Raw genomic sequence first — 20,830 nt, forward strand, 5'->3', positions numbered from 1 at the left:
TACTTCATTATACCTGAACCACTATCTGAAGACATGACAAAATAACTTTGTGAACACACTGACTTATACCACTATCAAAACGAACAATATCTGTATTTCAGTTAACAACTAAAACATAAACACATTTTAAAGAGTTAATTTGCATGGCATGCTGCTAATATCTTCAGATTATGTTATTTTATTAAGATTTGATAAGTAATAGCTGATAAAATAGATTTTTAAAATTTTTGACTTATACCACTTTCAAAATCAAGGGTTCATATACATACATATGTATGTAAATATTATTTCTGGTGGCGTCATTTATACATCGACTGGTGCGTTAGAATTTGCTATCGTCATCAATTGTCCAATATCATGACATTTCATCAATTGGAAGTGAAGTTATTGCGTTTTAAGTGTCAGTATGTTTGTGTTATCGGTGCGAAAATGAGCTTCGAACATAGAGGCAACATTACATTTTGTTTTAAAATTGGTAAAACTTCTACCAAAACGTTTCCACTGATGAAACAATTTTATGGCGATGATTGCCTATCCCGTAGCAGGAAGGACATTATTAAAGAGGTTTGTTTGACCAAAAATCACATTTTAACCATTAACCACCTGATATGGCACCGTGCGACTTCTTCCTTTTCGGAAAAAATGCATTTGCCCATGAAAGGAAAGCGTAAAGCAGACTTAGAGCCCATTCAAAAGGCTTGCACCGGCATACTGGCGGCCGTAACGGCCAACGAGCTAAAACATTCGTTCGACATGCTTTTTAACCGTGCAAAAAGCTGTATTGAAGCAGAAGGAGACTATTTTGAATAAAATAAAGTAATTTTGCTGAAAAAATCATTTTTTTTTAAGTCCTGTTTACTTTGGAACGCACTTTGTATAGTAGTGTGAATATTGCAAAATACCCAAAAGTTGTTTATAAAATACACAATCTAATATTTTTCAGCAGTGGCATCATTAGCAAATGTTATAAAAAATGTGAGTTTGGGCAGCTCTCTCTGGAATCAAAGAGTTTTGTATCATTTTATCCATGCGATATACGTTCTCTGCCTCTCATACACAATATTCATAAACTCCACTCCATTAATTTATGCAAAGTATAAAATTCATGAACGCATGACAACCATTTTTTCTTTGCATGAGTTTTGTTTTGCATGCATTGCGTTGGAAATAGAAGATTCGCCGATGAAGTAAGTAAATTATATTTAAATATATGTAATTTATTAAATTTAAATTGTTATTTTGTATTATTTATTTATGTTATTATTAGGATTATACATAAGACTTTGACAGCTTTTGTAAACTCTATATGCAAAGCATTTTTTAAATCATATGCCGATGCCATGCAAATCATTTATGCAATACGACCCTGCTTTGACAAAATATAAAATGCTTTTATTTGACGTTTATGAATGGTCCTGTAAATTGTTCTTGTAATAATATAAATTACTGATAATGGATAAAAAGGTAATGAAATAACAATTAAATTTTTATAAAAAAAACATATATTTTAATATAAATTACTTACTTCAACGGGGAACATTTCATTTTAAATATTTGCACCGAGGCTAAATGAGTTAAGCTTCCCGCCCTCATGCGCCACTACACCACACAACACACCACTCACAAGCATCACTGATACATACATCACACTTGAAGACAGCAGTTTCCTCACACACCACATATCCATTGGAATCAGCAGAATACACCACACACACACACCAATACACGCAGTTACTAACCCATCACCGCCAAACGAGCAAAAACCTTCGTCCTAGAAGCGGACGTTCTCTTTCGACCACGAATTGCGATCAGTAAACATCGGCGGATGTTCTTTTCTCGTATCTTCGGCGCGCAGCTCAACCATCTTCCCACATTTGTTGATCTTGCGAGCAATCCACATCAGCGGACGGTTTTTCGTTTCTGTTCGACGCGCAACTTAAGCATATTCCCACATCAGTCGATCTTCGCAGCAGCTCAACCAATATATTGTTTTCGAGTGTGCTTTTTTATAATTTCATAAATATATCTGTACACCTCCACTGGTATCCGACCCTCAAATTCATACATTTACATTCATTCACTGTCACGCCTCCACTGGTATCCGACCAGGGAGATTTTTACTATAACGTTTTATTATCTTGAAATAAAATTGTGATCCCTTTTGAAGTAAAAGGAAACTAGTACATTCATTTAATATTTTTATTTGGAAAGTTTTCCGGGAGTTTTGAAATTTGGCAATTTTATAGATTTTGGTATACTCTTGCCAAATTTAAACTTTGCCACCTCGTATGTTTGCCGCTCGCGCAGTTCTTCCTCCTTTCCGGCATCAGGAAATTTCCTACAATTTATGTCTGAACCTTTTCTTTCCTAAAATCAATAGTTTCGGCGTACGAGCACCGTAAAGTTTAATTCAATACACGTTTCGGCAAAAATACTCGTCGCTTCATTCTTCTTGACGGACCAGGTGTTGGGTTTTCATCGTCTTCAATACCGATTGAACTATCGAAGACGGAAGTTTCTTCGGCATCATCGACGATGGGATCATCAATTTCATCGTGGTTCTCTTCGTTCTCGATTTCATCGTTTATTTGCTCGAGAATATTGTCCGTTTCTTCTTCTTCAATGTCGTCTTGTGACGGAAATGGCGAATTATCGCAAGAACCACCACAGTTCGTGCACACGACGGAGCACTTTAGTCCTGCTTTTCTGCATCCGCAAGCTTTTTGACAACCTTTCTTGCATTTGCAAGAAATAAGTTTCAGTAAGCTTTCCGTAGCAGGGGGATCGAATGTAGTAACATGAATGAGCCCGTTCCTGTTTGTTTTTCATCCCCATTGTTCTGCATTTTTTTCGTTTCCATACCATTGCTGAATTTGGTGATAAGTTCGAAACGAATGTTGTCGTGCTGCTGCTTCTGTTGGTGGTAGCGACGCAAAATTGAATTTTCTCTTATATGCTGATGCTGTGAAGCATGCATATCTATATTTATTTAGAGATGTACTTTTTCGACTTTTCACATCGCTGTAGCTGTATAATGCGACAAGGAAACGTTCTCCAGCTTTAGCAATGTTTTCTGGATCTGCATTTGGATTTTAAATACTTCGATAATCTCGTTTAAATCTGGGGTTTTTTGGAGTACTTTAATAAATTTAATTTTTCCTTAATAAAATAATGCCGATTTGGTATCACAACCACTAAAGGCATGTAAAAATGCAATATGATTTGAGGCTGTTTCATCTTTTATACTGTTTATGAAGTATATTTGTCCTGAAATTTTTCCTTTTCCTGGTTTGAGGATGTATATATTTGGATGCGTTGATAGCGCTGTTAAAAGAACGAGAAGTTTATTGCGATATTAATTATTAACGTATCCGCATCTTCGGTGGCTTGTTTAACCACGAAGTGTTCAGCTTCAAATTTTATCTTCAACATTTCAATGAGGCGGTTCTTTTTTTCATCGTTACCCAGGAATTTACTTTGGGATACAGTTGGCGTCATTGTTTCGTCGAAAAGTATGTCTACTGAAGCAGTTTTTCTTGATCGTCGGGATCGTTCTACTTGGTACTACGGGCTGCTATATCTTCTGGATATCCGTCAAATGCTATAATGGCATTGGAGGTATAGTGCGATCGGACGTAAGCAATTTATTTATTGCAAATAGATGAAAATGATTCGTCCTGTTGCCAAACGACTCGGTGTAATAAGTATCCTCCATCGATGATGTATATGGTATTTTCAAAATTAATATCGCCAGAATGGTGTTCTAATGCCTGATACATCGTGAATTTGATACATTTGCGCATGCCCTCGTCATTGAAAAGGGATAACGGAATTGGAGCAAGTTCGTACGTAAGAAAATTTTCAAGTTCATCTTCAGAATTTTTAGCGATGCACATTCTTTGAAAAATTAACAAAGGATTAATCAGGACAAACTCGTTTTCTATCCGAATGCCTGTACTCATAATACCAAGTGATTTTACTCTGTCATTACGTTTAAATTTTACAGTATGGAAATCAGTGCCAATGATTTTCGAAATGCCAGCACCAACTTCTTGAGACATATGACAGTTAACTTTTTCATCTCCGATAATTCCAGTGCTTATTGACATGGTTTTCTTCAATTCTGGAAAAGGTGGATGATTGGACAACCAATCCACCAATTTTTTGACGTCATCATTGTCACGTTTAACTCGTGAAGTTCTTATTTCGACATGCTGCTCGGAATTGGAAAAAGCTACATCGCAAAATGTCTCAACCTCGTCCCAAATATTGTAGCACGCTTTCCTTGACTCCTCGACCATGACTAAGCCCACCAAGACATTTCATCGTCCTCATTAACGACTGCTCAATTGTCATATCTGATCACGTACCACACAAAAATTTGTCAGAACGTCTAATTGTGAAATACCCTTTCCTTGTAAATAGTTCATATTCTTCAGCTGCCATTCTTTGCTTCAAATGAAACATATCTTGCAAATATAAATGACAAGATTTAGCATATAAGAAATGACCATGGCATAAAAATAAGGTATCTCTACCTCATGGTGGTGTGGAAATGAGTATTTCTGCCGAAACTTATATTGAATTACACTTTACGGTGCTCGTACGCCGAAACTATTGATTTTAGGAAAGAAAAGATTAAGACATAAATTGTAGAAAATTTCCTCTACTTTTAATTTGTATGGATATGTTTTTCCTGTAAAATGAGCCGGAAAGGAGTTATTATCAAAAAACTGCTTTTGGGCGGAATTTTTTCAATATACGAGGTGGCAAAGTTGAAATTTGGCAAGAGCATACCAAAATCTATAAAATTGCCAAATTTCAAAACTCCCGGAAAACTTTCCAGGTAACCTCTATTTTTTCGACCAAAAGACTGTACTAAACATTACGTTCTAAAAGTTTTCTTTCCGGAGTGGGTGCGAAAAGTAAGTGGTAAAGTATATACACAGTAATGCATGCAAAAAAAAAACTCATGTAAATTTGGACAGCTAATGCGCATTTAATAGGGCTGTCATGCATTCATGAATTTCATATTTTCCACAAACTAACGCAATAGCGCTTACGAATACAATACAAAGCGTTGCATACTTAGACAAAACAGGACAGTAATGCATGCGTTGCATGACATGGGAATATGTTTAATTTTTGAGGGCGTTTCAATAGTTCTATCATTTATAATACCAAACTTATTACAGTGTCACAGAACATGTGTAACAAGTTTCATCAAGATATCTTAATTCGTTGTTCAGTTACAGCCTGAACGGACAGTCGGACAGATTTCCACCACTCTAGTCTTTCTTATTATTTATATATTTATAATACTGTGATCAAATTGAGGTGAATTTTTAATTTATATTTCACTTGTTTTTAGAATCAGTAAATTTTTTTTTGTAAGTTGGTAGTACCAACCTGTCTGCTAAATTTCACGTCAAAATATTTATTAGATTCGATTTTTACTGTCTAAATTTATTGAACAAAGAAGTGCGATAATGCATCATCTCATACTGGGTTTGATTGTGGATATAAAAGCTGAATCGAAGAAGGCTCTGATGGCCAACAAGACGAAGGATTTTTCCAAGTGCTATGATGACTGAAAAATTCGTTGGCATAAGTGTATTATAGTGAGAGGGGATTACTTTGAAAGAGATGAAATGGACAAAATTCACCTTTCAATTTGATCACAGTAGTACATAGGATACATATGTATGTATGTATCAATATCGATTTGTTTTAGGTGATGCAAACAACTGTTAGGTGAACAAAACTATTATACTTTATACAAACATGTGGTGAGTGTATCAAAATATGTTGTTTACGCTTCAAACGAACAACTTTAATTGAAAAAGACCCATAAGGGTAGTAGCTTTCCAGTAGCAGTATGGGGACACCTCTTTGCAAAATTTCACAAATATAATAACAGACTCAATATTATAATACAAAATGCTGTTTTTTTTTAAATTTTGGTTTCCAAAGTGTTCAAAACAGACTCAATGTCTATTTGGTTTATTCTAACAATGAGGCGTTATGGTTTAAACAGTATACATAAATTTTGAACTCTATTGTAGAGACTTTGGTGCACCCTTACTAGTCTTTATTACATATTATAACATGCATGTACTTACGTATCTGCTTATGTTTTTATAAACAAACATGTATGTACATAGGTACAATATTAATATTAAGAGCTCATTTTTTGAGTGACTTTCTTTTTCACATCTTCGAAAGTTGTTAGCCTGTTTTTCAGTTGAAAAAAAAGGTTGACTCAGAATGACAAACCCTAATATATATATTTATGTATTAACGTACATGTAGATGTCAGCAACGTAGTCCATGATATTTTGGCCTTATACATATGTACGTGTGCACATACATACATATGTATGTATACTATATGGAATAACAATATACAACGGTAGCCTAATACTCGATAAAATCTCTAGGTGGTGGTGTTTCCAAAAATAATTTAGCACTGAGAGTGCATATTGTGACTGAATTTTCGCAGTAAAAACATTCTGTAAAAATATTCAAATTCATGTACATTAATTATTGCTGAAATCAGAAGAAGTCGAACGGGCGCTAAGTGAACACACACGACACCGAGACGAACGAAAAAAACTGGGAAATAGTGCAAACAATAATATAATTTGTAAAAATATTCAAATATTAAGTTAATTTGTACCGAACAAAAATGGTTTACGAAAGTGGATTTACTACCCGTAGGACCTATACTAGCAGGCCTATCATTAGCTCATATGCTGTATCGGTAAGCTTTCTCCAATTATTAATAGAGTCATACATAAATTGTGAAGTTATATACTGTCTATATTCCTTAACTGCTTTCAATTCGTGAGTTAAAATGTAGTATGATGCGCGTCGTTTAAAATACATATGTATGTATGTGCATTCAAATATTTGTGCTAATCCATTCAAAAGTTATTTAAATAAAGCATGGGAACGTGTGCAAAGCTACACAACACGAATATTAATGATTACCATGCTCTCACTAATTAAAATATATATAAGCGATTTTGAAAATATTTGGAAGCACATTTTTATTTCGAATATAAAACTCTAATCGTAGAGCCCTTTGATAAACTTTAATTGTAGGCCATTCAAAAGTATAAATATGACTATTTTATAAATATTGAAACCAAATGTATTTATTTGATTTAATTTTCAATGATGAACGACAAGAGGAGAATTGAAACAAGTTTGAAAAAAGTTACATTTCGCAAGTTTCGTAAATCCCAGGGTTACTAATACCAAAAATATTGTGAATTAATATAAATGGTGATTTATGAATATCGCATCAATAAATTATATTTCATTATCCATGTACTTATGTTTTATTTCGGTTTATTGTAAGAAGGAACATGTCAAACTTAAAACAAGATTTCTGAATTAGGACATCATTATATTCGAAAGTTTTCCGAATGAATTTTTTAATCACGTACTCGTATTCACATACTTCCACACGACAACACATAGTATACGTGTAGCATTTCATACATTGTATATTCTTAAAATTATAGAATAATAACTGTTTGACTTTAAATGTTATAAATTTATTGAAATAATTTGTATTATACGTTATATTATACAAAGGGTATGGTAATCGAGAAATTTTCTCAATCATCTGATTAACACTCGATTATTGCATTGTAGTATATTATATATCAACATACCTATATGAACTAACATACATATAGTTTAACGTCTGTTTTTATGCATAAACAATTCGGTAAGTTTTTATCTGTATTATGTAGTATAACTAAAACTTATTACTTACATTCTTATATTATATGACGACACATTTACACTTATGTTAGTATGTAAGTATATAATAATTATATATACTATATTCGTTTAGGGGTTAGATAAACTTTTTTACATGAAGTAAAATAACCTGTTACTAAGATATATGTACATACAAAGACCTATGTATTAGTAATCTATTGATTTCAAAAAAAAAGTTAAATGTAAAATTTTTAAGTATTCTTCAGCGTAAGTCACTAGAAAAAAGCAAGAACAATGCAATAGTTTAAATTTTCATATCTGCAAAAGTGTTTTGCTGGAGGCTGAGTTCCTATCGATTATTAAAATAGATGCGCGCGCATATAAATTTACAATTTAAAAATATCTTACAAATTCCATAGAAATATAAACAAATAGCTTCACTGTTTCTTACTCATGTGACGTAAATATTCAACAAGACTATTTATACATACTCACTCATGCCAATATATGTATGTATGTTTGTATTGTTTAGCTTTAAGGAAATGAAAGATCATTTATACACACATGTTTTTGTATTATCAAAATAATACATATGTAAGAATGTACGAAAGGCCGGCCAGATACAATTTACCACCCGAGACAAATGTCAAGTTCTGCGGCCCTTGAAAAAAAACGTTAAACGTTATGGGAAAACGGAAAACGTTATTTTAATAAATATACGCACTCAACATACATACATATATATTCTTACTAAGGTTTTCAACTACAGTAAGTTGAATTAATGTTGAAGCAATACAACTTCAGATCAGTCCTCTTTTACGAACGTTTTACGAACTTTAATTAATTTCAGTCGAAGTTTTATTGATTTTATATAAAGATTTGATAGATAATTAAACAGCTGAAAATTTTTAAACGAAAACAAAAACAATTCAATTCAATTATTGCTCACTCAAAGGTGAATTATTGTTAAATTTTATTCATATTATGATAACAAAAAGGTTGAAGCCAAAGTGAAGCTTTCATGATCAGTGAAATCCATATGAAAAAGATTTTTAAATATTATGATCATATTTGTACGTAGTGGATAAAACAAAAATGACTGAAGAGCAGCAAAACGTTTCGAAGACTTAATTTTACTCAAAATTATATTCCTGAGAATTATAGATTGTACCATTTCTTTATGTTCGAAATACTTCTATTAATGTTACATTTGCTGTCTCCAAATTGTAGCTTGTATCGTCTACCTTCGGGATATTTCTATAGAAATAACTCAACAAACTTTTCATCTTTATACAAAGTAACTACATATGTATGTATAAATGTACATATATAACGCCCTCAGATCAACCAAACACTTTTATGGAATTAAGAAATTCATTTTTTTTCCAGTCGAAATTTCATTGATTTTGTCAATCCTAAAAATGAAGATTTGACCGATAATTAAAACTCTGAAATTTTTTTTATGATAAATAAAAACAATTCAATTCAGTTATTGCTCAAGTAAAGGTAAATAATTATTAAATGGACATTAGTTTTGATTTATATTTCCATGACAAAAATATGGGTTTGGGTTGGCACAGACTACGATATTTAAAATTGTTAATAAGATTTTAAATATGTATTATGATCATACTATTTGTCCGTAGTGGATAAAATTTCGGTATTTTTGTCCATAAGCTCAACAAATTTCCATATTTCTAAGTATTTGTACAAATTAACCGTTAAAAAAATTTGTAAATGACAAGTTCATTACTTTTTTATTGACAGATTTTTGTATTAGTCATTTTCAAAATTAAACCTCAAGTGTAATCCCTTGGATTCTTAAATTTTCGGCATTATTAGTAAAAAATATGTTCACTGTGGCATAACCAATATCAATATTGTGCTCACTCAAAACAGTATTATCCACTTTAGACTACACATTTGCGGCGACACACTCGTTCAATTGCACTTTAATCTGATGAATATAACTGACTTTACCAGAACTTTGTTTAATTATACATATGTATATCATTTCGCGGTCAAATTTAATTAGGAATGTTTATTGTCATTCGAAAGAACATTCTTTGCTATTTTTTCACGAAGATTATAACTTTTAAAATGTTGCCCGCGGCTACGTCCCAGATGGTTCATCCGTTGAGTTAAATTTTGGATGACTCGTTCGAGCATTTCGACTGGTAACTGGCGAATGACACGAGTGATGTTTAGCTACAAGGCCTGAATCACTGTGATATCATACGATCTTGGTGGCCAATCGACCGACCCAAACTGTGTAATTATCTGCTCACTGAAATGTTCTCTCAATAAATCCATTGATTGATGCGATGTGTAGGAAATGGCGTCGTTTTGTTGAAACCAAATGTCACCGAGATTGCGAGCATCAATTTCAGGCATCAAATATTCGATTATCATGCTCACCCACAAACCACACTAAACCATTGTTCTTTTTGGATTAAGTGGCGGCTCTTCTTCTCTCAGATTGCGCTTCATCCGAAATGAGGCAATTTTGCTTGTTTACATACGCATTGAGCCAGAAATGAACCTCATTGCTGAACCAAATTTGATTCGAAAACGACGCCGAATCGACTCTTCAAGGTCGAAAAAAGTAACTTACCCCGATCATGCATTATTTATACTTTTGTAGCATGTTGCTGCAGAGTGCAATAGTTTTGTTCACTGCTGCTTGCATAACCGAAAACTAATCGAGATAAGTGTGTATGGAGTTATATATACATATATAGTATATAAATGATCAGGATGACATAACGAGTTGAATATTGACTGCCTGTCTGTCCGTCCGTGCAAGCGATAACCTGAGTAAAAATTGAGGTATTTTAATGAAACTTGGTACACGCGTTCTTTGCAAATGAGGACGAGTACGTAGATGGACGTATTCGGACAAGGCTACGCCAACAAAATGACATTAATCGAAAACGTATAAAACGCCATAACTGAGCACTAAGCTAAGATACAAAACTGTTATTTGGTACAGAGAATTGATGTAGCCAGAAACACCTGTGGGCAAGAGATTTAAAAAATATGGGCATGGCTCTGCCCGTCTAAGAGGTTGTATGTATTAGTATGCCATGTAAGCACTTAAACCGACACTATAAAATTTATGAAATCGGGGATAACACTAAACGTGTTAAAAGTGTCATAAATCAACAAATAAATACGCTAGAGATATTAATATTTGCATCTGAGAACTTTATTGGAGCTGGGAACAAAAATGAACATGGCATAGTGTCTTCAATTATCTCAAAATCTTTTCCACGGTGCAGTTGTTTGAGTTTGCTGAATAGCCAGAAGGCGCACGGAGCTAAATCAGGTCATATGGCGGCACGATATTGGTAGAAAATTTGGCGAAAAACTCGCGAAAAATTATAGCAGTATGCAAATGTACTACATTATCGTGGTGTAAAAACCAAGAGTTGTCGACTCTTATTCCGGCTTATTTTACGAATAGCCTCGTACAAACTACACAAACCATTATTATATAAATTATTATTCAAATAGTATTCCTTGTTAACAGTTTGGAAGGTCGAAAGGAATGTGGAGTGCACTACACTTTGATAATCGAAGAAAACTGTCAATATAACCATTTGCTTTGACATGGTTTTTTCGGATTCGGCTTACCTTTCGGCTTTCAATCTATACGGATGTGTCTTGATGCGTTCCGTAAAAACTTACAAAAAAAAAATAAACAAAGATTGAAAAAAATGCATTAAGTGCAAGCGTTAGGCAATAACGCCGAAAGTGTTAATCAAAACATAGAAACACCAAATATTTAACATTTTACAAGCAATAAACATAATAAAATAACAAATAAGTGCGAAAAAAACAATAAAAGAAACAAAAAACATCAGCGCTCTGCAGTCCCACCAACAAGGCCTACTTTAGCTTTGTCGAGGTGCGAATTCAGTTCCTGCCAACAAAGAAGTCAACGGTGAGAATGATGAGTCATCGCAGCGACCAACTGAGCGGCATCATAAGCAGAGCTTACAGACAGCAAAAGCTGCAGAGAACGGAATTAAACAACTGCCAGCTGCAAACGTAACCACACCAACAAGTAAGCAGGTACCAGAAAGCGCGGAGGCAGCGAAGAAAAACATAACCCCAGGTGAGAATGCACCAATAAAAAAGGCTCGTCTGTACAAACTGGCATTGACCGCTACTATTATATAAAAAGGAAATTAAGTCCTTCAAAGTCAGTGGCCAATCTTAAAAAATCATTCAAGGCGGCACACTAATTAAGAATAAATCTGAAGTGTTACATGGCAACAGATTTGCCTTACTAAGCAATGGTTCGGACGACGATGCGAACGGTACCACCACAGTTGTGAATGTCAAGCCACCTCGAATATATTTTCATATAGTGCCTTTAAAAAAGGCAATATGGACGAAATAAAAATTTAGTCCTACACTGAAAAAAGTTTTATGGAAATTGTTATATTTTTGTCGAATAAAAACAAGAACTATCAACTGAAGAGTTCTAAGGGCCTAGTTGTTGTAATTAAGGGTATAAAGTCCGCCGTAGTGAAGTCAAATAAGCATTGGAAGAATGCGGTTTTGATATTAAAACTGTTGTAAATATATTTAATAGAAACACAGTACCACAGCCAGTGTTTAAAATTTAATCAACTTAAAAAAATGAAACATATCCAATATTCACAAATTCAAATGCTGCAAAATTTATTAAGTAGAAAAAGAGCGTACTAAATATCTGTTTATGGAAAGCTAACGGTGTTTATATCAGAAATTCATCTAACAAATAAAAATAATTTTAATGTTGGTTAAAAATCGGTTAAACCACTATGCTCTATAAGCTCATGCTACAGCACAGTTACAAGCTACAACAATATCCCTAAAAAATCGGGGTTACTTAAGCCTTACGGCTATATACTGTCAACATCGTTTTAAAATTACAGACAGGGAATTAGTACAGACTTATCATCTGATCATTAACGTTCATAAAGTTATATGAACAGCCCATGATATTTGAGCCAAAAGTTTATCTAATATCTCATGAAACTAACTGGTTGAAGTATAGAAAATATATTAGCAGCCACATCAATATTGATTGCAAAGTAAATACAGGAAGAGACATTGATGAAAGTATACGAAAATTTAATGATGTAATAACTAATGCAGATGTATTGGGAACAAAAAGAAACAATAAACCAGTTGGTTTTAGAAAGATCATAATTAATGAAATAGAAAAACTTGTAAATGAGAAAAGGCGAGCTAGACGTGAATGGCAGTTAAATCGCTCCCTTTCAACTCTACTTCAACGGAAATCTGCATAACAAAGAAACTGTGTCCAAATTCTAGCAAGCAAAACTCTCTAAAAGTCTTTTAAGCCATCAGTAGATTCCAACATACCTCTAAGACAGTTGAATGGTATTTGGGCACGTAGTCATGAGGAAAAGGCGAATTGCTTTGCAAATCTCCTAGAAAAGGTATTTCAACCTACTTACCCAAAGAACATCTTTAAGCTGCCAACTTTGCCCAATAGCGCTAACGAGTCACATGTGTATATTAGGACTTCTACTTCCGAAATTACTAGAATCATAAAAGAGCTAAATTCGAAAAAGGCATAAGGACACGATAATATTACTCCAAAAATGATAACTGGGTTCCCAGATATTGCTATAGTGGTGCTCTCCTGGCTTTTTAATGCAATTCTTGGTTTCGGAGACTATCTAATTTCGTGCAAAAAGTCGCAGATCATCATGATAGATAAATCTGGGAAAGACTTAACACAGCCGTCTTTCTATAGAAAAGTGTTACTATCAAAGATTACTCCTTTCCTCCACGAAAATAATATAATACCAACGTACCAATTCGGTTTTCGTGCTAAGCATGGCACTGTAGAGCAAGTAAATAGAATTACCAATGAAGTCAGGAAAGCATTCGAGTCCAGAGAGTTCTGTTCAGCTATTTTTCTAGATGTAGCTCAGGCGTTCGATAAGATCTGGCATGAAGACCTTATATGGAAAATCAAAAACGTTTTACCTTACGAATTGCATAAGACATTGGGGTCATATTTAAGAAACAAGAAATTTACAGTTAAAGTAGCAGATTTCATATCAGAAGAACGAGTAATAAGGTCTGTTTTACCTCAGGATAGGGTGCAAGGTCCAACTCTGTACATAATATATACAGCAGACATTTCAACAGATATTAACGTATTGACAACTACTTTCGAGGATGACTTAGCTCTAGCAAGCATATAACTTGCATGAAGTTAAGAGCGGCAGATTTAAATTGACTTTTAAACAAAAATTCTAAACTTAGTCTAGACAACAAAGTCCTGTTATACAATGCAATCTTAAAAATACCAATTTGGATCTATGGCATTCAACTGTAGGGTACGACTTGTGCAACCAACATTGATATAATACAAAAGTTTCAATCTAAAATGCTTAGAACAATCACGTGTGCACCATGGTACATGCGTAATGAAAACATTCATAAAAGCTCAACCACATTCTTGAGCTTGTTTAGTTTTAAATAGATTTAAGATTTGAGTGCTTATTGTTTGGCTTTATCAAGCACATCCAATGAATATAGTAGAAAAATTGAAAAAAAAACTGAGTGAAATTTTTTTCGGAGAAACACTTTATGTACTTGAGAAGGAGAAAATACTTAAGTGCAAATGGCAAAATCCGCTGAAAATTCCTTCAATTATCGGTATTTATAAATTATAATTTATTTTAATGTGTGGACCTCCTATATTTTACCCGAAAATATCGGTTAACCTTCAAGGATACTTTAATGAAATTCAAAGAACATATTTTCCTGAAGTGACCGTTTGTGCCAAAAAAAGGTAAAATCCAGACGAACTTTCTTCTAGCTTTTATATCGGAATAGAAATTTCTAAAAAATCTGGAATATATGTATTTCAAATAAATTAGCTTAAATTAGTATATTTTTATTATGATGTTGTGTCCAAAGAAGTTCAAAGATGCTAGAACCCTTACAGTTAAAGTTAGTGACTTTTCTGATTATCGTGTGGGGCTAGTTCATCAATTAGGCGACGGCAAATTTCACGAGTTACTCGAAAATTTTGAACAAAGGTATTCTCGCTCAAAGAAAATGGATTGTTATCGTCGCGAAAACATTTTAAATGCCGCGCGAGTTAATTTTTACATGAAGTAAAAATGAGTCAAAAGAATATATTTTGAGCTGCACCGAAATGTGTACTCTTTATTTATACTCTTAAGACTGACTTAATGCATGGTTCTTACTTCTATTTATTCTAACTAGTATGTTTACTTATTACTAGTTGATAGTTTCTTAAGATACAGATTATATTATTTGTTTAGGTTTGTTTACATATATATTGCTTGCTTAAATACAATTGCTTTGTTTTAAGATAAGGTTGTGTGGTGTTCAAGCTAAATGTTGTTTTTATACTTGTTTGTTTAGGATTGTTTGTTGTAGTGATAGTGCATTTCATTTGTTCCAACTCAAAGTTGTTTCTGCATTCTGTTTACTGAAACAAAAGGTTGTTTTGACGTTTGTTACTATTATAAGAAATACATTCCTTGACTCGCGCGATTCTTGTTCTCACAATTTTACTCTTCGTTTAACAATAATAACAAAAGTAAACTATCTTCCATTTTCACAAAAAGATGCACAATCAGATATTTAATTCATTTCAAATTTTGACAAATTAGAAATATGTTGAATTTGTCAAGTGCACAGAATAGGGGTGTATGCATATATAAAATTGCTGGAATTTCGATACTCTAGTTGACAGTTTACCCCTTAAGGTATTTCCCTGGCTTTAATTCCTGCAAGTTGCAGAGTACAAAATGTTCGGTTGCAGCCTCTCCTTACTTGTTTCCATTACTTTTGGAAGAATAGATATGTAGATATTATTGATATTTGGCGATAGCCCTCGGTAGGTTTATTGGATCTTGGGATGGCGATAATGAGACTTATTTTCCAATCTTGAGGACTTATGCTCTTTTTAAATATTACATTATATAGTTTGCATAGTTTTTCTTCAGTAATGGATATTGTCTAGGCTTGGTGTTTTGCCTTTCAAAGTGGGTAGGCAGGCATTAAGTTGAAGTGTTGAAAACGGTAGTTCAATTTACTTTGCTTCTTTATTTATATAATATTATAAATTGTAAAGACTGGATTAATGTAACTACTTTTGTTGTTTACGAATTCATTGTTAAAGTTACTATTTTTGAGTAATAATTTCATCAAGTGATGAAACGGTGATATTATGGGAGTTTTTGATTACCTAAACATTTTTTAGAGAGAAATGATCATGAAGTATATTTACCTTGCTCCAGAGAGTTTCAGATGGAGTTTGATAATTAATACCTTTGGCAAATTTGAATGCGTTGCATTTTGAAATTTTATCATCTCTTTTAAATATTACATTAGTTTTTTATACTACAAGATTTGCCAAAAATTAGCTTTTTAAAATCTAAGCTGTGTTAGTGTGCGTTCCATAAGTAGAGCGTCGGTGATAATTGGATTTGGTGAGCGGTATAGACGGCTCGTTATATTTTTCTTGGTATTGTTGATGCTGCAGATTGGTTGCTTCGGGTTTAATCGTCTCTCCAATGATTTTTGGTAGGACGCCCAAGCAGCTTATTTAAGGTTATACCTTAATTGGTAGTTTATATTCTGTCTCCAATTGTGTCCAAATGGTGATATATAAATGGGGAGCTGATCGCTACCTTGTGGTTCATCGAAAGCTTTCCAAGTGATCGGATTGTTAAGAGGTGGATTTCAAATGCATAAAACAATGTGTTTGTGTGGAACGAGTTAAAAAATGTGTCGGGAATTTATCATTAAGTACAATAAGATTGTTATTTTGTACAAAATCGGTAATGATTTTGTTAAAGTGTAATGAGCACCACAAATGACTAGTAGTAGAGTAGAATGATTTTAATTACTAAAGATATTTAGTAGGTCAATTTCATTTGGATTTTCTGTTGGCGATATATAAGCGTTATTTAAAGTAAATTTAACATTGGATTTAATGGTAGCAGTGACTGTCAGAGTGATTATATTTGAGTTGTATATTTAGTTGAGATTTAAATGTTCCCGTGAATTCTGAATTAATGAAGGAACTCCCCTTTTAGCAGTTGAGTTGGATTCTATATCTTAATGAGTTTCTTAAAGAGCTATTTTGTAAAACTGGTTTTCATTTCTTAGCAAACGTCATTGTAATTGTTGTAGTAATCATTAAGATTCCGCTGTAGAATCTTAAGTACCATATTGGGGCACTGAGTGGTAGATAAACACAATTGATTTGCTGGTAAGGGTTAATGTTTGTTGTAGCGTTGAGAGTGAAGCGAATGAAAGAAAATAAGGAGAATTAAGAAATAGGTGTGAACTGTTCAGCAGTCAATTATTCGATGAACGAAATGTTTTACGACTAGCTATAAAGTTTTCGATTTGGTATTAATATCTGTACACATTTGGGGGACATGGAAATAATATGAATTAAACCATCGGCAGTACCAACTTCTACAGATCGTGTCCAGAAACTCGCGTATCGTTTTACCTGAGCTATCCCCAGAACGGATGAACAGACAGAGGTCCCGCATACCTTTTCGTAATCCTAAAATTTAGATACACTACGTGGGATGATTTTGAACAGGAAAACTTTGTCCGTGTGTTACACTTAAAACTTAAAAAATATTATATATAGAGCACTTAGCTTAATTAGAATACTGTCAATAATGTAAATGAAATAACACAACAACAAATGAAAGAATTTTCAGCATAATGATTCCTCCTGTTCAGGAAGGCCAAAGGTGCGGTAACGCATGTGGGGTGAAAATAAGGCGCTTCATCTGTTGACCGATTTAAAAAATAAGTTTCAGCGATATACATATGTATATATTTAAAGTTTATATTTTACTCTGTATATATTAAGTTGAAAAAATTTGTGAAAATATATGCGGTAGAAAGTTTAATTTATTTTATATTTATAGTTACTATACCGTTATATATACATAATCAAGTATACAAATACAGTATGTGTATTCCGAAAAACAGTTTATTTATTTAATTATTCATACATTTTTAAAGTTTTGAATAGGTGCGTACAAGCGTCAAATTTTTGAATTTTAATGCTAATTTGATTTCCGTCTCATAACTTGTCAAGATACGACCGATTTATTAGTTTCATAGTTTGCTAAAACCCATGGAAAATAATATAAACATAACATAGCTAAGTTTCCTCATTTTATGGTACGTTTTGATCTTAAAGCACTGGTTAAGATAATAAGCTTCATTGTATATAGTACATTTTGTGGTTGTTCCCATCCTCTCATTACTTTTTTTAATTTTTTATACTACATACAAAACAAAATATTTATTTTGACTTTGAAATTCATTGTGTGGGCTTTGCAGAGCAAAACGCCAATTGACTGGGAGAAATGCCCTTATGTTCCACGACCCTCGCTTGTTTCGGACCCCGTTACGGCTTTTGGGACTTATCGCTCCGATCGAGCTCAGCGAAAAAGCTCCATACTTGACCCGATTAATCGTGCTGCCATTAAGCCAAATTATCACATATTACATGAGCCTATTAAGCCTTACGTGCCGGCCAGAGATCAAAATAGAGAACGTATTTTAAATATGGTTCGTCAACACATTGACACCGTCGAAGCTGGAGGAAATACAGCAGCTCGGACATCCCGTGACAGTCTAGATACAGTGTTGCCACGATTACATCGTGCCGTATCGGAAAGCTTGCCTATAAAGCGAGAGATTTTCCGAAATGAGCGTTCTGGTGCTACAGTCACGAAATATTACTATTAAAATGAAATGATATATTGTATTAGTTTTGTGAATAATTCGGTATCTACTTAATTCACTTTTTGACATTTTAAAAGTACAATCAAAGAAAATATACGAATTTATAAGTCCTTAGAGGCTTTCAAAAATATGCGGTTGTTTTGAATTAAATATCAATACTTCCATTTTCGTAAAAAAAAATCTCAAGCAAAGTTAGTTAAAACGATTTTAATATAAAGACAAGGCACTAAAAATATAAATTAACCTTAGCAACTAAGGCAGTAACACATAAAAAAATGTATAGTTTTGGCTTATTTAGAAAATCAAACATGTTTCAATTTTCTTTTTTTATCCTCAGATATGAACTTAGTTAATAACTGTTTTAATCTATATATTAAAAATTATTTAGTTGAACTTTATTTCAGTAAAATATTGAATATATTTAAATAATAGTTTCCATATGCATTGATACTACATATATTTTTATACGTATTTAACTAATATGTACGTAAGTGAAAATAGTTTAAAAAGGAATAGTAGATTTAATCTGTTTGAATTTGCCACCCACATTCGCAGACTCCACGTTTGGACTTATGCACTGAAAGGCCAGGTACTCATCGTCAGAGAGCTTCTAATGACTATTCATACTCTTACAAGTCGAACGTTGAAAAGAACTCATACGACTCTAATAATCCCTATGCAAGACCTGAACGCTCTACGTACTCATCTACTGTTGAGTCATCATCTCGTTTTGGTCCAGGAGGATCGTACAATTACAGCACCGAAAGGACCAGCACCACAGGAGCTGGACCAGGTGGCTACAGTTATTCATCAACAACTTCTGGTAATCTTCCTGGTGGCACCAGATACCGACATTTTTCATATCATGTCTAAATGGGATTCGGTTTTTAAAAAATTAAGTATTGATAAATATTCAATTTACCCCAGCACTTTAATTTCTAACTAATATACTACATTTACAACCAAACTCAGTAATAAATTTGTCTAAAACACACTCATCTAAAATATATTACAATGGAATTTTATAAAATACAGAAAAAAAAATTGCATGAGTGTGTCTTTTTTTATACTATTAATGCATATACTTCATTATTGCACTTTTACTTACTTAGCCAAATTACTTATAAAATCTCAAAATATCAGTTATATTTAAAAATAAAAATGTATTTATTAACAACACCAAAAAAAAAAAATTTAAAAATAACATTTTTAATGTAAACATAACCCCAACTCCAATAAAAAAATTTTATTAAATATACCCCATATATATGTACTTGTGATATCTTCCAAACAAAAATAAAATCAACCATATTATATATTAACAAAAAATATTAATTTTCTTTAATTTTAAGTTGGAAATTAAAATCATAAGAACAATATAAAAGTTAGGAGGACGTTAATGCGATATTCATGAATCTGCGTGTTTACAAGTATAAATTGCGAATACCAACTGCATAATGTGTTTAATAATATCCTATAATAGTTGGTCCTTTATTCAAACTATTGGCATATAAGTAAACTGAATTAATTCATAAACTGCATATGTATATCCAAATGCATATGATAACACAAATTTGACAACTTATAAAACTACTCAACAAATCTGAGATTTGCGACGGATGTACTAAGAGGACTAAGAAATTGAGGTGTTCTGATTACGCATTTGAATTCAAACATTTTCCATCATGTTCAGCTATTTTGATCCCTGCGTACATCCCTTGACTACAACATATATCCTTCGAATTAACAAGACAGAGCCTCTAACATCATAGCCGCAAAATGGCTGTAACTATAAACTAGTGCAAGAAAGGGCTAAGTTCGGGTGCAACCGAACATTTTATAATCTTTCAACTTGTACGAATCAAAGCCAGGGAAATACCTTAAGATGTAAAACGTCAGCAATTTTTTAAATACATATACCATATATAACTCATGCTCTAACCGATAAATTCGGCCTAATATTTGTTAGGAAAACGAAAATCATTACACGTAGTATATGGCAGTTGGGGTAGTATCGACCCGATTTCACCTATTAACTATTATTATGCAACATACTAAAAAAATTTTCCTGGGTTTTATAGACATATAGAGCAAAGTCAGTCGGATGTTTGAAAATCCTAGAAATAGTTAAATGGGGACTGGGTCAAGCTTTCGCTCAACTGTATCTATGTAAGATACAAAAATATAATTTTATGAGTGAAACGTGTTAAGTAGTTTTCAGTGAGATACTTGAGTTATATTGGCCGATCTATACACCATAAGGTCATCTGAAAGTTCGAAATTCTTTATATCA

At 33.0% G+C, this 20,830-nt stretch overlaps 1 protein-coding gene across 4 annotated transcripts in view; it reads left to right on the top strand.

Moving 5' to 3' along the window:
• Positions 1-6,505: 6,505 nt before the first annotated feature.
• Positions 6,506-20,830, top strand: part of LOC120780109 (protein anoxia up-regulated-like) — a 50,064-nt gene continuing 35,739 nt past the window's right edge. The window contains exons 1-2 of one of the 4 annotated variants that reach the window (XM_040112393.1): positions 6,506-6,763; positions 18,130-18,667. In XM_040112393.1, the coding sequence (XP_039968327.1) occupies positions 6,689-6,763; positions 18,130-18,540 (486 nt within the window). In that variant the 5' untranslated portion in view covers positions 6,506-6,688 and the 3' untranslated portion in view covers positions 18,541-18,667. Of the gene's footprint in view, positions 6,764-18,129; positions 18,668-19,092; positions 19,558-20,830 lie in introns of those variants that run through there. The other 3 variants (XM_040112394.1, XM_040112390.1, XM_040112392.1) reach the window with 3 other exon arrangements.

This window comes from Bactrocera tryoni, unplaced genomic scaffold (genome assembly GCF_016617805.1).
Source record: "Bactrocera tryoni isolate S06 unplaced genomic scaffold, CSIRO_BtryS06_freeze2 scaffold_16, whole genome shotgun sequence".
Lineage (NCBI taxonomy): Eukaryota > Metazoa > Arthropoda > Insecta > Diptera > Tephritidae > Bactrocera > Bactrocera tryoni.